The sequence below is a fragment of the Adiantum capillus-veneris genome, chromosome 23 (genome assembly GCF_014529385.1).
Source record: "Adiantum capillus-veneris isolate H3 chromosome 23, ASM1452938v2, whole genome shotgun sequence".
Taxonomy (NCBI): domain Eukaryota; kingdom Viridiplantae; phylum Streptophyta; class Polypodiopsida; order Polypodiales; family Pteridaceae; genus Adiantum; species Adiantum capillus-veneris.
This window is the reverse complement of record NC_140953.1, coordinates 38,560,814-38,576,881: the sequence shown is the minus strand read 5'-3', so window position 1 is coordinate 38,576,881 and position 16,068 is coordinate 38,560,814. Positions and strand designations below refer to the sequence as shown.

Here is a 16,068-nt window from a genome sequence, read left to right as displayed (position 1 = left end):
TGGCAAGCGTAGCTCTATTGCATGCTAAATTTTGTACAATAAACTTGGAACAGAGCAATACATTTCTCATTGGATCAAGTCCTGGCCTCTTGTCTCTTGTGTTGTTTTTATCGATCTACTCGTTCCCTTCCTCTATTTGTGGGCTCTCTAAAATTCCCGTGGCATATTCTCCAATCGTACCATGGGTTTACTCTTCCAAACACAAACAAGAACTAGCCAAAGTGTTGTGATCTAGCCTGAGCAGCAAAAGTAGAAACTTTGCACATATATGTGATGCCCTACCTTAAAAACCATAAAGGTTATTGGGCAAGCAGTTTTAAATAGCCTCATTATGTTTTTGATTTGTCATTACAATTTTTAGTATTTATTTTTCAAACATTTGAATACCTAATTAGCCCAAGACCTAAAGGAGCCACGTAACTACAAGATAGATTTGATAAGAGGAATACTGGTGATGAATATCTTTTTGTGCACGAAACAATCTATTGAAGACTACGTAGTATCCTCTTCACCCTTTTAAAAGTGCTTCAAAATGTACTGTGCTGTTTTGATTATGTCAAATAAAGTTCAAACTCGTCTTTTGCAAGTTGGCTGCTCTCTTCATCATAAAATCCTCAAACAAGGACCTGCAAAGAGCCTTCCTCCTAAATATGAGAGGACATCAAAATCCACATGAAAGTAAATTCCATCTTAAACCCATCATGTCGGTCATTAAACTCTGATCATGTACTGCAAAGGTCCATCACCAGTGCAAGTAAACTTTTCACCACGTCCAAGATGCGTAAGTCGAGTTGCTCTAGAAGACTTACTCAAATTACCTAGTCACTCTAGCAAAATGGATTTTTCAGCCAACCTTAAACTCATCACTTGCAAAGTGTCTTTCCAAGAAGAAAAGCATGTTCAAGAGGACATTCAAGGGATCATGTCAAGGAGAAGGTCAAGCATTTTTGGAGTGCGCAGATTGAGATAGACTCCCTTCCCTGTGGATGAGGAAGACCAAGTATCTGCTCCCCTGCAAGGATTATTTGTACAATTCTAAGATTTTGTGTAACTAAAGCCAATGGACTGTGCCTTAAAAGCACCACATGTGTGCACGAAAGATATATTACAAGAGTATTTTGCCTCTCTTATAATATATCTTTCCTGCACTTTATGGCAACAAAAGCATGTCTTATATAGATTTTGAAAATCAAGTATCCAAAACAGATGCAAGACTGAAGCCAATTATTTGACAACCATCTCCAATCGACATCTTATTTATGCTCTGAGCACTAAGAAAAGAAGGTACAATGAGTTGTCATCCACTGGAAAACCTGGAATAACCAGTAGATACATTTCTTAAATAAAAACAGCAACCCTAAAAAGTCCAAGAACAAGAAAGGCATGGGGCACCATTATACTCGGTAGCTGATTGTTTCTATAGTCATTTCAAGTCTAAAGTTGTCAATGCTGATGCCATCTTTTCCACAGTAGTGCCAAACGTTTGTAGCTTGAAAACCAGAAGAGACCGAGAAGAAAGCCCTTTGTGGAAGCTTCTTAGCAGTACTTTCAAACCACACAATAATTCATCCAAGTGCCAATACATCCTCTGCCCACAAGCACACTCATGCTAGTTCCATACATTTGCACCATCTGACTACAGACATTCTTTCGTATACATCAGTGATAACGTAAAAATGCCGGAGGTTTTAGAGCACCTGTGGGCTTTATCCCTACATTTGACTAAATACATGCACTTGCATACATCAGTGAAAACAAAAAAATGCTTAGTGTTAGAGCAACTATGGACTACATCCCTCTTAAATACCAGTAAAACATTTTCTGCAAGACATGCATTTCCAGGAATTGCTCATGGCACTCCGTTACTATTGGCACACACAAAACTACGTAATGAAAAATTGTCACCCTCACACATGCAATCGAAAAGGGTATGAAACTTTTCCAAGGTGTTAAAAATATCAATGGCCATATACTATCCATTCTCTCCATGGCATTCTTTGAAGTGAAGCCTTGATTTCTATGCTTCCAAGCGCTGCAGCACTTTGCTTAGCGAAGGCATCACATTGTAAGCAAGATAAGTTCTTCTCAAATCCAAGATTGCACCAACCTGGCAAGGCAAAAACAATCTCTCTCTCTCTCTCTCTCTCTCTCTCTCTCTCTCTCTCTCTCTCTCTCTCTCTCTTAACAGGTCTTGAGTTCAACTCCTCGTCAGCTAGATCTTTAAGGTCTCTTGGGATAAATTCCTACGACGTTAAAACTCTCTTCTTCTTCTTCTTCTTCTCTCTACATAAGTTCCTTTTTGTATTATGTAATCAAACTTACAGGCCAGAAGGCGTTACATCAGCCCATAGGGACACAACATATAATGGATCTGACAGTGAAAAAACCTCTACGATATCCAACAACCACACATAAAGGAAAAAAAATTACTACTGATATAGAGTTACAACAGATGGGTGATACTACAAAAGCTAGAAACAGGGGAGTAAGGGAAGAGAATAGCAAAGAGCTGAAGCAAAAACAGGCCGAGAAGCCCTAGGAGCATTCTCTCTCTCTCTCTCTCTCTCTATCTCTCTTCAGAGGAGATGCTGAGAGAGTTGGATGTTGCAGAGACGGGCCTATCCAGACTATCAGAGGATGGAGAACACACTGAGTATGGACGACACTTGATAGACATGGGGACTGCACATGGATTGGTCATCTTGAATGGCCTACAGAGATTTATCACTGCTGGGGGTTTTACATGCTTTCCACACAGACATGGAGCCAGCACAGTGGATTATGTCATGGCACAGCCGAGCCTCATCTCTAGTATCCAGGACCTTAGGGTTGGACCCAGACTTGTTGGTGTGGCAGTGGATCATGCTCGTGTCGCTGACCATTTCTTTTCAGTTTAGTGTAGCACACAGGCGACAGGCAGCAGCCCCTACTCGTTACACCTTTACATGGGAGACAGACTCTGTATACATAGATGGGATCTACACACGCCTGTGCACAGAGGATCCAAGGCGACCTCTGAAGGAGCTTACTACTATACTGACACAGACACTACATGATGCAGAACCAGAGGCATACCCACATACCCAGCCTGAGCAAAGAAGCCGTTCGGGAAGCATGCCCCAGAACAGCTGGTATGATGAGGAATGCCGGGACACTAGAGCTAGAGTTCAGAAGGAGGTGCTTTTGGGGGACATCACTCATAGGCAGTCACACATTGACTTCCGACGCCTAGTGCGGCGGAAGAAGAGGGCTTTTTTGGCTCGCCTAGAGCAGGATCTATACCAGCTATTCTTGAGTCAGGACTCACGTGAGGCATGGAGGCTCTTTCGTGAGCACTCCCTGAAGGAGTACGAGCGGAAGTGCGACGCGAGAGAGAGTGCGAGAAGAAGAGCACGACGATATGGTGAACTCGCTCTACTGTAATGTGTAGAGCATAGTGAGTTCTTATTAGGTTTTTACAAAAGAATATGTGTACATACCTGGCAGCCCGCCCACTTACCTGGGCGACCACATTGGGCTTTATACCCCAACAACCTCCCACTTAAAGTCCAATGTGGTACTTTAAGTGTGAGAGAAGCTACTATACAAGCTAATATACAAGAGATGTAGAGAAGTGATGTACTACCCTACACCTAACTGCTTGCGAAAATGCGCAAAGCTCTCTGAGGGAAGTCCTTTTGTAAGTAGATCAGCAGGATTTTCTGTGGTGTGAACTTTGACAAGCTGAAGTTGCTTATCCTCGAGCATTTCCCTGATGAAATGATACTTCGCATCCACATGCTTTGTCTTTGAGTGATAAACTGGATTGCGAGCCAATTGTATAGCACTTTGACTATCACAATATAACACAGGCATCTCTTCTTTGATTCCCAAATCTATTACTAGTCGATTAAGCCAAATTGATTCTTTGCATGTCTCTGATGCTGCAACATATTCAGCCTCTGTAGTAGACTGAGTAACACAATCTTGTAATCTAGAACGCCATGATATTGCTCCCCCAGCCAATGTAAAGACATACCCTGACGTAGACCTTCGGTTGTCTAAGTCACCTGCATAATCTGAGTCTGTAAAACCCTTTACACTTAGCTCCTGACTCCCATAGCATATACGCATACTCTTTCTAGCTTTCAGGTATCTCAATATCCCTTTCACTGCCTCCCAATGTTTCTTGCTTGGGTTTGACATGTATCGACTTACTACTCCCACTGCAAATGCAATGTCTGGGCGAGTAGCAATCATTGCATACATCAAACTACCCACTGCAGACGCATATGGAATCTTATCCATTTCAGCCTGTTCTTCCTCAGACACAGGACAATCTTGTTTGCTAAGTTTCACATATGGTGGCAATGGAACACTCAGTGCCTTTCCCTTCTCCATATTGAAACGTTGCAAAACCTTGTCAATATACTCTGTTTGAGATAACCAAATCAACTTCTTTGATCTGTCTCTCTCAATGCGCATACCAAGTATATGACTTGCCTCACCCATGTCTTTCATGTCAAACGATTTTGCCGTCTTTGACTTCAAAGCTGAAATTTCTTCCAAGTGCTTGCCAGCAATCAACATGTCATCCACATACAAAATAAGGATCAGCCAACTGCCATCCTTAGCCTTCTTTGTATATAGACAGTGATCGAACTCACTACGTTAGTAGCCTTGAGAAAGCATAAACTTGTGGAATTTATGGAACCATGCCCTCGGTGATTGTTTTAAGCCATAAAGACTCTTTAACAATTGGCATACCCAATCTTCCTTGCCTTTCTCAACAAACCCATCTGGCTGCTGCATCTAAATCACCATGCAAGAACGCGGTCTTGACATCCATTTGGTGCAACACGAAATCTAATATGCAACCTATGCAAGAAAGCATCTCAATGTAGTCATCTTGACCACCGGAGACAAGACTTCATCAAAGTCAATGCCTTGTTCTTGCTTAAAGCCCTTGGCAACAAGCCTTGCTTTGTACTTTGGCTGACTATCATGAGCGGTGATCTTATACCTGTAAACCCATTTACAAGGTAGAGCCTTTTTGCCATGTGGTAATTTAACTAGCTTCCATGTCTTGTTTTTATGCAGAGCTGTCATCTCTGACTGCATGGCCAATTGCCAATTCCCAGAGTCCTTCATTTGCACTGCTTCCTTGTAACATGAAGGCTCATTGCAATCAGTCAACATGACATAATAAATAGATGGAACAAACCTATCAGGAGGTCGCGTGACACGTCCAGATCTACGCACAATAGGTGGCTCAGGCTCAGCCACAACCTGTGGTTCCACTCTATCCTGTCCTTGCTCCTCTTGAGCTCTGACATTTTGTCTTGCACGTGCAGGTCCATCTTCTTGGAAGACAACTCTTCTAATCTCCTCAACCCTCTCTGGTTTAGAATGATATTTGGATTCATTAAAGTGAACATCATTGCTGCGGACAACCTTTTTGGATTCGGGATCCCAAAGTCTGTACCCCATCTCACCAGAATTACCATAGCCTAGAAAGATGCACTTTCTACTCTTTGGCTCAAGTTTGTTCCTAAATTCCTTTGGAACGTGAGTATATGCCTCACAACCAGACTCTGAGATGCTTGTATGAGGGCATTTTGCCTGACCATACCATCTCTGGCACTGAATCCTTCTGCAAAACCTTGCTAGGAGATCTATTTACAAGATGAACAGCTATTGATACAGCTTCAGTCCAAAACCCATTTGGCAGCTGTGCATTAGACTACATACTTCTGACCTTCTCTTGTATGGTCCTATTCATCCTCTTAGCAACACCATTTTGAGGAGGATTGTAAGGAGCAATAAGTTCACGTTTTATACCTTTTGACTCACAAAAGTCCTGAAAGGCCTTTGAAACATACTCTCCACCATTGTCAGTGCGTAAGCATTTAAGCTTCTTGCCACTCTGATTCTCCACAAGTGTCACAAACGTTTTGAAAACACTAAACGCTTCATCCTTGTGCTTGAGAAAGTAAACCCATACTTTTCTCGAGTAATCATCTATAAATGTCATAAAGTAAGAAGCTCCCCCTAGAGATAGGTTAGGCATAGGTCCACACAAATCACTATGAACAAGTGCCAACTGTGTATCTCTTCTACTGCTTCTATGCTTATGTGGCTGCTGTGTTTGCTTACCATACAGACAATGTTCACAGAATTCAAAATCATTAAATAAAAAGCCAGGCAAATAACCAGAACGAGACAAGATTTCCATTCCCTTCTTGGACATATGTCCTAACCGGCTATGCCACAAAGAAACGTTCGGCTGCTCGGTTACATTGATTACATTTTTAGAGACATTTGATACATAAATCATGTAAAGTCCTCCAGACTTTACTCCATGTGCTACTGTCATAGAACCCTTGGATATCTTCCACATGTTCTGTCCAAAAGTGGTGACGTAGCCAGCATCATCAAGTAAACCTGTGCTGATCAAGCTCTTTGTAATTGCGGGAACATGTCTCACATTCTTCAGCGTGAAAGAAGAGCCATTCTGAAACTTCAATTGAACATCTCCAACACCTAAGATCTCACATGTCTGCCCATTGCCTAGCCGAACATGATCTTTAGTGGTCACATAAGAGGTAAACCACTCCTTGTTTGGAAACACATGAAGTGATGTCCCTGAGTCTATAATCCAGTCACTCATTGCATTTCCATCAGATGTTGTAAGAAGAGCTGAGTCCATTGTATTCTTCAAGAAGTAGATGTCTCCTGACACTAGACTGTCATCCTCTGCAACAGTGTTTGTTACATTTATTTCTTGAATCTTCACAGAGGACTTGTTCTTCTCACCATGGTCTTCAGCTTTCTCTTTGCCTTTTTCTGCTTTCCATTCTCTGCAGTCTCTTTTCATGTGACCCTTCTTGCCACAATGGTAGCATTCTATGTCACTCTTGCCTTTAGCACTGCGGGACTTGCTACGAGACTGATTCCTCTTTCCACCTTTGTACTTTTCTTTGGTCCTTCCCCTGACAACTAAGGCTGTTCCTTTGCTTTTGTCCATTGTCTTTCTATTGGTTTCTTCAGTAAGCAGACTTCCTTCTACACCTGCTATGTTCAAACCATCTCGAGGTGCAGAATTACTCAAAGCTGTGCGAAAAGTGTCCCAACTTTCCGGCAATGTGATCAACAGGAACATAGCTCTAACAGGTTCATCAAACTTGACACCTTGAGCTGACAACTGACTGTAGATTGTGTTGAATTCATTCAGATGATTGGACATAGGTGTCCCTTCTTTCATCTTCAAGTCAACAAGCGTCTTAAGCCAGTATACCTGTGAAGCTGCACTCTGCTTCTCATAAAGATCACTCAGCTTTAACCATGCTTGATAAGCCGACATCTCGTCTGCTACATTGAAGAAAACGCTTTCTGCCAAAGTCAGCATAATGGTAGAAAGTGCCAATTCATCCATTTCGCTCCATTCATCTTCGTCCATATCTTCTGGTTTTATCCCCTTGAGCTTTATAGGTTTTATCTGCTTCTTTTGTACCAACACGTGTCAAATCTGCTTCTTCCACAATGGGAAATTGGTTCCATCCAGCTTCTTGATATTGTAAAGAGCAGTGTGCTGTGATCCAGCCATAGCTACGCTTCACAGTGGTTTACTTTCCTGGGAAAAATTCGGCAAAGTTTTCCCTGTAAACTGATCTCTGAACCAATATCAACCTGTCAAATGAACCAAGAAAGCTTCAGATTCTACATAAATTTCGGCAGAGTCTCCTTGGTAAAATGGCTTTGGTGTACTCAAAAAACAGACCAAAAACAGCTCAAAAGACACTGTCTCTCTGACACTGTAAGCTGCGGGTAAACCTGTCCTGCACCTGTACTGTCTCTCACTATCCTGTAATCATAGACTGTGACAATGCCTCAACGGCAGTAAAGCAAAGATGCAATCCCAACTGTCTCACTCACAGTCAATACATCCTAGCTGCCTATCTAAGGGTGCTCGAGGGATCGCTCCAAGACCTGTATCACCGAAAGGATCTCAACATTCGAGAATCCCCTAGCTCAATAAAACCTCACTCGACCCTCAACAAAGGCTGCAGTAAATCTGACAGTACATAGACTTCCCACAAAGTCATACATCCACAAATTTCCCACTGTATGCTGTAACCGCTGCGGCGGTTGTTTGCTGCGTGACTCACAGCCAGCAAACCCTCAACAGACATACATCATCTCTGACAATACATCCCATGTGGAAGTACCTGCAATGTCAATATGAAATCTGGAATGTCAAGCAGCAAACACAAGCTACCTGATGAACTAGTGGATGTCGCCTACAGTCTGTGTGTAGATGCGTCGGTGTCGTATGTGACACGCCTCCAAGAACTGTGAGCCGTCCTTCGATGTGTAGACAACCACAAATCAACACTCTGGGAGTGTCGTTATCCTCAGCACCTGCAGTCGTAGGCCGAAAACCCCAAATTTGCAGAGTCGGACCTGCACCCGTCGAGACCACGTAGTCGAAAATGGCTTGCGCAGACCTTTGTCGAAGCCGAACGGTGGCCGAGATGACCTCAGAATGAAATTCTGAGAACACCAAGCCCTTCAACCTCTCCAACAGGATTTGGGGCCGTGTCTTCGCCTGTCGAATTTCACTCCAATCTGAGCTGGTGACTCTAGCCTCCTGCAGTGCTGCCCCGAGCCTCGATCTGAGCTCTGATACCAGTTGAAGGAGTACGAGCGGAAGTGCGACGTGAGAGAGAGTGTGAGAAGAAGAGCACGACAATATGGTGAACTCGCTCTACTGTAATGTGTAGAGCATAGTGAGTTCTTATTAGGTTTTTACAAAAGAATATGTGTACATACCTAGCGGCCCGCCCACTTACCTGGGCGACCACATTGGGCTTTATACCCCAACACTCCCCCCCCCCTGCCATCACTTCTACAGAGGCTTGGGGCCAGTATGCATCATCTTTGTACACAATTCCTGAGCAGCCCCCCCTTCCCGACCCCCCCAATCCATGCCCACACACATGTGGTTTTTTCACCACTCAGATGGCGAGGAAGGCCATTGACAGGATGAGGACTGGGAGAGCATATGATCATGATGGCCTAGTGGCTGAGCATTTCACGCATGCCAGAGATTTACTAGCAGACCTTCTAGCGGTTATGTTTAACCGTGTCATGTGTGAGGGCTTGCCTGATACTTGGAGCCTATGTACTATTGTACCCATCTTCAAGTCGGGAGACCCCATGGAGCCTGGGAACTATCGCACTATCATGATTGGACGCACATTGGCGCGGTTGTACGCATCTATTCTTGAGAAGCAGTTGAGTAGATGGGCAGAGAGGGAGGGGATACGCGCAGCCGGGCAGGCAGGTTTCAGAAGGGGTTTTTCTACTCTGGACCATATCTTGACACTCAGAGCCATCATTGAGGAGGGCAGAGCGCATGGGAGACGGATCTATTGTAGCTTTGTGGATTTCCGCAAAGCATTTGACACAGTGCCCAGAGCTAGATTGATGCGCAGATTACAACAGATGGGAGTACCCAAAGAGCTCATTTGGGGGGTCATGGCATTATACAGGTCAGTAGTGGGGCATGTACGCACCCCAGAGGGTCTATCCACACCGGTTTACTCCACTATTGGGGTGAAACAGGGCTGCCCGCTATCTCCTACTCTATTTGGTATGTATGTAGATGAGGCTTCTGACTACATTGAGAGAGATGGTGAGAGAGGTGCACAGCTGGCAGGACATGGATTCCACTATTGTTATATGCTGATGATATTGTGTTGATCTCCGACTCTCCGGAGGGGATGCAACGTCACTTGGATGCTTTGCATAGGTTTGCCCAAGAAAGTGGTTTGTCCGTAAACCTTGGTAAAACCAAGGTCATGGTATTTAATACCACCCCACAGTGGATTAGGAGATCAGCACCGGTTGAGGCGCTCACCAGATCTGTCTCCTTCATGCACCGCATATGGGAACTTCCCAAAGACAGATATGCACGCCTTGCACTTGAGTCCTCTCGACAGTTAGCCATGCAGGGAGATACAGCATGCTGGTACGGGGAGATGACATCATGGTTTCAGATGCATGGGTTGCCCCCCTTCCAATACTCATTGGATGCGCCCTCTCTGACTCTTACACAGTCCGAGGTAACCAGGCTCATTAGCCAAGATTTGACTCAGCTAGACACCAAGAGGACATGGATACAACCAGCACAAGAGCTAGGCACGAAGATGGCTTTCTACGGAGAGTATCTCCTCCAGCTTACGGAGGATGGTTTTGTGACGAGGCCCAGCTACGTGGACACCCACTTGTCTCATGGAATACGATGTGCTATTGGCCAAATTCGCACATCTTCACACCAGCTGCGGATCGAGACCAGGAGATACAACGGAATACCAGCAGAGCCCAGGACATGCCCCCTGTGTGATATCGAGCCTGAGACAGAGTTGCACTACACATGCCACTGCCCCATCTACTACGAGATACGAGGCCGCTTCCATTGCTTGTTCAGAGAGGGATTTGGACCATTCGCTAACGTCATGTGGTACGAGGATCTGAGATGCCTGGGTTTGTTTTTGCTCGAGCTGCGCAGACACAGAGAGAGCCTGATGAGAGGAGAGGCTAGACAGATCACAGACTTCTTTAGAGCTGCCACTGGACACCCGGAGGAGTTACTACCACAGCAGAGCCAGTCGCTTTACACCAGAGGCATACTAATCGACCGAGCAACTGAGCTAGGGAGATCTAGACGCCCACGACTGCGGAGGACTACACAGCATCGACAGAGGCTGCATCAGAGGATTTGGATCACATTGGCTCGACATGCACGACGCCCGGTCAGACTACTAACCATGGAGGAGATTGATGAGATTCGCCAGCGACCGATGCTGGATCTCCTGTGATTTACCTATCCCAGCTAGTTGTTTGGCTGCTTAGTCCACACCTAGCAGTTTAGGATTCCATAGTATTTTATCTTGTCATTTTGTCATCTTGTTACTCTGACTTTGTATCAAATCCACCACATTGTAACTTTCTGGTCTCATAGGTCACTTTGGCCTTTTGAAGACGTTAATATAACATTTCATTTCATTTCATTCTCTCTCTCTCTCTCTCTCTCTCTCTCTCTCTCTCTCTCTCTCTCTCTCTCTCTCTCTCTCTCTCTCTCTCTCTCTCTCTCTACAGAGTTACACTACACATGCCACTGCCCCGTCTACTACGAGATATGAGGCCGCTTCCATTGCTTGTTCAGAGAGGGCTTTGGAACACTCTCCACAGTCATGAGGTACGAGGATCAGAGATGTCTCGGTTTGTTTCTGCTCGAGCTGCGCAGACACAGAGAGATCCTCATGAAAGGAGAGGCTCGCCAGTCTCAGAGACACATCATAGACTTCTTTAGAGAAGACACTCCAGTCTCGACACCCAGAGGAGCTACTACCACAGCGGATCTTGTTGCCTCACACCAAAGGCACGCTGATCGACCAAGCGACTGAGTTGGGGAGATCCAGACGCCCACGACTGCGGAGGACAACACAACATCGACGGAGGCTACATCACAGGATTCGGATCACTTTGGCCCGACATGCACGACGCCCGGTCAGACTGCTGAATATGGAGGAGATTGATGATATCCGCCAACGACCAATGCTCGATCTCTTGTGACTTGTGATTTAGCTATCCCGGCTAGCTGCTTAGTTCACACCTATCAGCTTAGGATTTCATAGTATTTCATTTTGTCATTTCATTTCATTTTCATTACGTTACTTTGACTTTGTATCAGATCCACCACATTGTAACGCTCGGGTCTCATATGTCATTTTGGCCTTTTGAAGACGTTAATATAACATTTCATTTCATCTCTCTCTCTCTCTCTCTCTCTCTCTCTCTCTCTCTCTCTCTCTCTCTCTCTCTCTCTCTCTCTCTCTCTCTCTCTCTCTCTCTCTCTCTCTCTCTCTGTGTGCCTTAAGATAAATTTTAAGTTTAAGAGATTTTAAGCCTTAAAACCATTCTCTTTGCGTTCAAGTTTAAGGAGATTTTAAGCCTTAAGGTAAACTGGTTAAGTTTGCCAAATCCCCCCCCCCCCCCCCCCCCCCGCCGTCCCCTCTCTCTCTCTCTCTCTCTCTCTCTCTCTCTCTCTCTCTCTCTCTCTCTCTCTCTCTCTCTCTCTCTCTATGCCTTAAGATAAATTTTAAGTTTAAGAGATTTTAAGCCTTAAAACCATTCTCTTTGCGTTCAAGTTTAAGGAGATTTTAAGCCTTAAGGTAAACTGGTTAAGTTTGCCAAATCCCCCCCCCCCCCCCCCCCCCCCCCCCCGCCGCCCCCCTCCACTTCTCTCTCTCTCTCTCTCTCTCTCTCTCTCTCTCTCTCTCTCTCTCTCTCTCTCTCTCTCTCTCGTCCGTACTCTATCGCTGCCCCTCCCTTGCCATACCTCCTCGCGCTCCCCCACTCGCCCAGCTACCGCGCCCGCTGCTAGTGTGGGTGCACACATACGTTTAGTGACTCCTTTGCGGACAGCGATCAAGCATGAGGAAGCTGAACGATAAAGACGACCTTCTAGAGGATGCCATTCAAAAGTGCAAAGAGGAAATGACGAAGACCATTACCAAGATGAACCGCAATCTCTTGGGCACAATAAACATGCTCGAGGGACGCGTGTTGATCCAAGAGAGCAAGATAAGTACGCTGGAAAACCGAGTGACGACTCAAAATGAAGAGATTGCATCACTCAAGAAAGATCTCGCAGAAGCACGATCAAGAAACACACTGGAAGAGGGCGAACTACAACCCTCAGTAATCGAAGAAATCAACACGATCAAGGAGCAAGTACGGGCCATCAGAGAGGGAGAAGAGCAACACAAAGAAATGACGACTTCCTGGGTGGATGTTCTTACCAAAACTCAACAGAAGGCGGATGAAGCCGAGAAATGGATCAAGGTGGCCAAGAAAGGAAAAGGCAAGGAGATAACGCCCACGTCCACACCCACTATCATTAATCAGACACTAGAGGACGAGCAAAGAAGACGGGTGCGCGCTTTACATGTGAGAATTTGCGGTCTTAAAGACAAAGGCAATGTGGACGAAGAAGTAAAAGAACTCACAGCCTTGATGGGGGTTCATGAGCCGACGCACACAAGGGCGTGGAGAGTGGGCAACATAAAGAAAAATGGAAGCAGTGGAGAAACCTCAAAAGAAAGGGCACTCATCCTCCGTTTTCCCTCCAAGAAGCGAAGAAGTCCTTCTTGAAGAAAAGACCAACACTTAAAGAGACTGGCATCTTTCTCGGGGATGATCTCACCCTCTCGCAGATCGCTCATATGCAACAAATAATGCCGGAGATTAGAGCGGCAAGGGGAAAAGGCAAGATTGCCTTTTACCGAGATGGAAAAGTGGTAATACTAGAGCGACGCTCCACATAACGGTGCGAGACTTATGGGACCACACTCAAAGTGGCTGCCTCGAACTGTAATGGATCTATGCGTCTTGATGTGGGTGCTTTTGAGGATAGCTTTACTGGAAGAGACATCATCTTTTACTCTGAGACACACCTGGCCCTTGGGCAATCCATGCCTCACATCAGTGGATACAAGTGGGAGATAGCTTACAGACAGGAGACACGCTAAGAGCACAACGGGCGGGGCTCGGGGGGAGTGGCAGTGTTATTTAGAGAGGATCTACAGCCACTGATACATATAGCCCGTAGGGATGAGCAGGCTAGGTAAATGTGGGTGAGATTGAAAGCAGAGACAGGCAGATATCTCTACCTTGCAATTTGCTACTTTCCCCCGAGTACATCAGTTTATGCATCACCCAGAGCACAATCCCCTTTCTCTATTTTGGATGATGACATATGGGAGTTCTCTAGGGACGGTGACATTATCATCCTAGGGGACTTCAATGCTAGGACTGCCCATCACCAGGCAGTGTTTTATGATACTTCAGAGGAGATGCTAAGAGAGCTAGATGTTGTAGAGACGGGCCCGTCCACACTATCACACGATGTGGAATATACTGAGTATGGGCAACACCTGATAGACATGGGCACCGCACATGGATTGGCCATCTTGAACGGCCTACAGAGATTTCTTGCTGCGGGAGATTTTACATGCTTCCCACACAGACATGGAGCCAGCACAGTGGACTATGTCATGGCACAGTGGACTATGTCTCTAGTATCAAGTATCTCACAGCTGGACCCAGACCGGTCCGGGTGGCAGTGGATCATGCTCTGGTGTCGATGACCGTCTCCTTCCAGTTCAGTGTATCACACAGGCCACGGGTAGCAGCCCCTACTCGCCACACCTTCACATGGGAGACGGATTCTGTATACATGGACGGGATCTACAGACGCCTATGCACTGAGGACCCGGGGCGACCTCTGGAGGAGCTAATACTATCCTGACACAGACATTACATGATGCAGCAGCAGAAGCATACCCACACACCCAGCCTGAGCAGAGCCGCCGATCATGGAGCATGCCTTGGAATAGCTGGTACGATGAGGAGTGCCACCAGACTAGGGCCAAACTTCAGCGGGAGGTGCTTTTCGGGGACGTCACTCACAGACAATCACAGATTGACTTCAGACGCCTGGTGCGGCGAAAGAAGAGGGCTTTTTTGGCTCGACTCGAGCAGGATCTATATCAGCTATTCTTGAGTCAGGACTCCCGTAAGGCGTGGCGCCTCTTTCATGAGCAGTCCCCCCCACCTGCTATTTCCTCCACAGAGACCTGGGATCATTACGCATCATCTTTGTACACAGTACCTGGACAGCCGCCCCTCCCCAACCCCCCCGATCCATGCCCACACACATGTGTTTTTTTCACCGCTGAGATGGTGAGGAAAGCTATTGATAGGATGAGGACTGGCAGAGCATATGACCATGATGGCTTAGTCGTTGAGCATTTCATGCATGCAAAAGACCTACTAGCAGAGCTTCTAGCAGTTATGTTTAACCGTGCCATGTGTGAGGGCCTACCGGACACTTGGAGCCTATCTACGATCGTACCTATCTTCAAGTCAGGAGACCCCCTGGAGCCTGCAAATTATCACACTATCATGATTGGACACACACTGGCACGGTTGTATGCATCCATTCTTGAGCAACAGCTAAGTAGATGGGCAGAGAGGGAAGGAATGCGTGCAACTGGGCAGGCAGGGTTCAGGAGAAACTTCTCTACTCTTGACCATATCTTGACACTCAGGGCCATCATCGAGGAAGGCCGATCTCATGGGAGACGGATCTACTGTAGCTTTGAGGACCTCCGCAAAGCTTTTGACACAGTACCCAGAGCTAGATTGATGCGCAGATTATAGGAAATGGGAGTACCCACAGAGCTCATTTGGGGGATCATGGCATTGTACAGATCAGTAGTAGGGCATGTACGCACCCCTGAGGGACTTTCTACACCGGTTCACTCCACTATTGGGGTGAAGCAGGGCTGCCCGCTCTCTCCTACTCTTTTCGGTATGTATGTGGATGAGGTTTCTGACTACATTGAGAGCGATGGGGATAGAGGTGCACAGTTGGCAGGGACATGGATTCCACTTTTGTTATATGTTGATGATATAGTGTTGATCTCCAAATCCCCAGAGGGAATGCAACGTCAATTGGATGCTTTCCATACGTTTGGCCACGAAAGTGGTTTGTCTGTCAACCTTGGTAAAACCAAGGTTATGGTGTTTAATACCACCCACAATGGATCAGGAGGTCAGCACCTACATTCACATATGGCCCGAAGACTGTGGAGTACACAGATGCTTACACTTACCTTGGAGTGGTTTTTAGCGGACCTGCATTCTCACTCAGAAGAGCAGCAGAGACCAGACTGACTAGAGCCCACGCAGCATTGGGTAGATTGGAGAAGATGTGTTCGCAGGTTCAGTTTGAGGAGCCCCGGACGAAGCTCTGACTCTTTGACACTTTGGTGGCTTCAGCGATGCTCTATGGAGCTGAGATATGGGGACCTTCATTGGATCACCGCGGGAGGCCGGGTCGCACAGATGGATGGGGGAACATGGAGAAACCTCTCGTCTCTATGATCTCGCGGCTTATTAGAGCCAAGGCATCAGTACCACGGGCCATTATCCGAGCAGAGCTAGCGGCCCCCCCAC

The 16,068-nt window shown here is 46.1% G+C and overlaps 1 protein-coding gene across 3 annotated transcripts in view; it reads right to left on the bottom strand.

Annotated features, from left to right (window-relative positions):
• Window positions 1-1,224: 1,224 nt before the first annotated feature.
• Window positions 1,225-16,068, bottom strand: part of SCY2 (SecY protein transport family protein) — a 151,914-nt gene continuing 137,070 nt past the window's right edge. For all 3 annotated transcript variants that reach the window (XM_086496492.1, XM_086496491.1, XM_086496490.1), the window contains one exon: window positions 1,225-2,107. In XM_086496492.1, coding sequence (XP_086352618.1) covers window positions 2,018-2,107 — 90 coding nt within the window. In that variant the 3' untranslated portion in view covers window positions 1,225-2,017. The remainder of the gene's footprint in view (window positions 2,108-16,068) is intronic.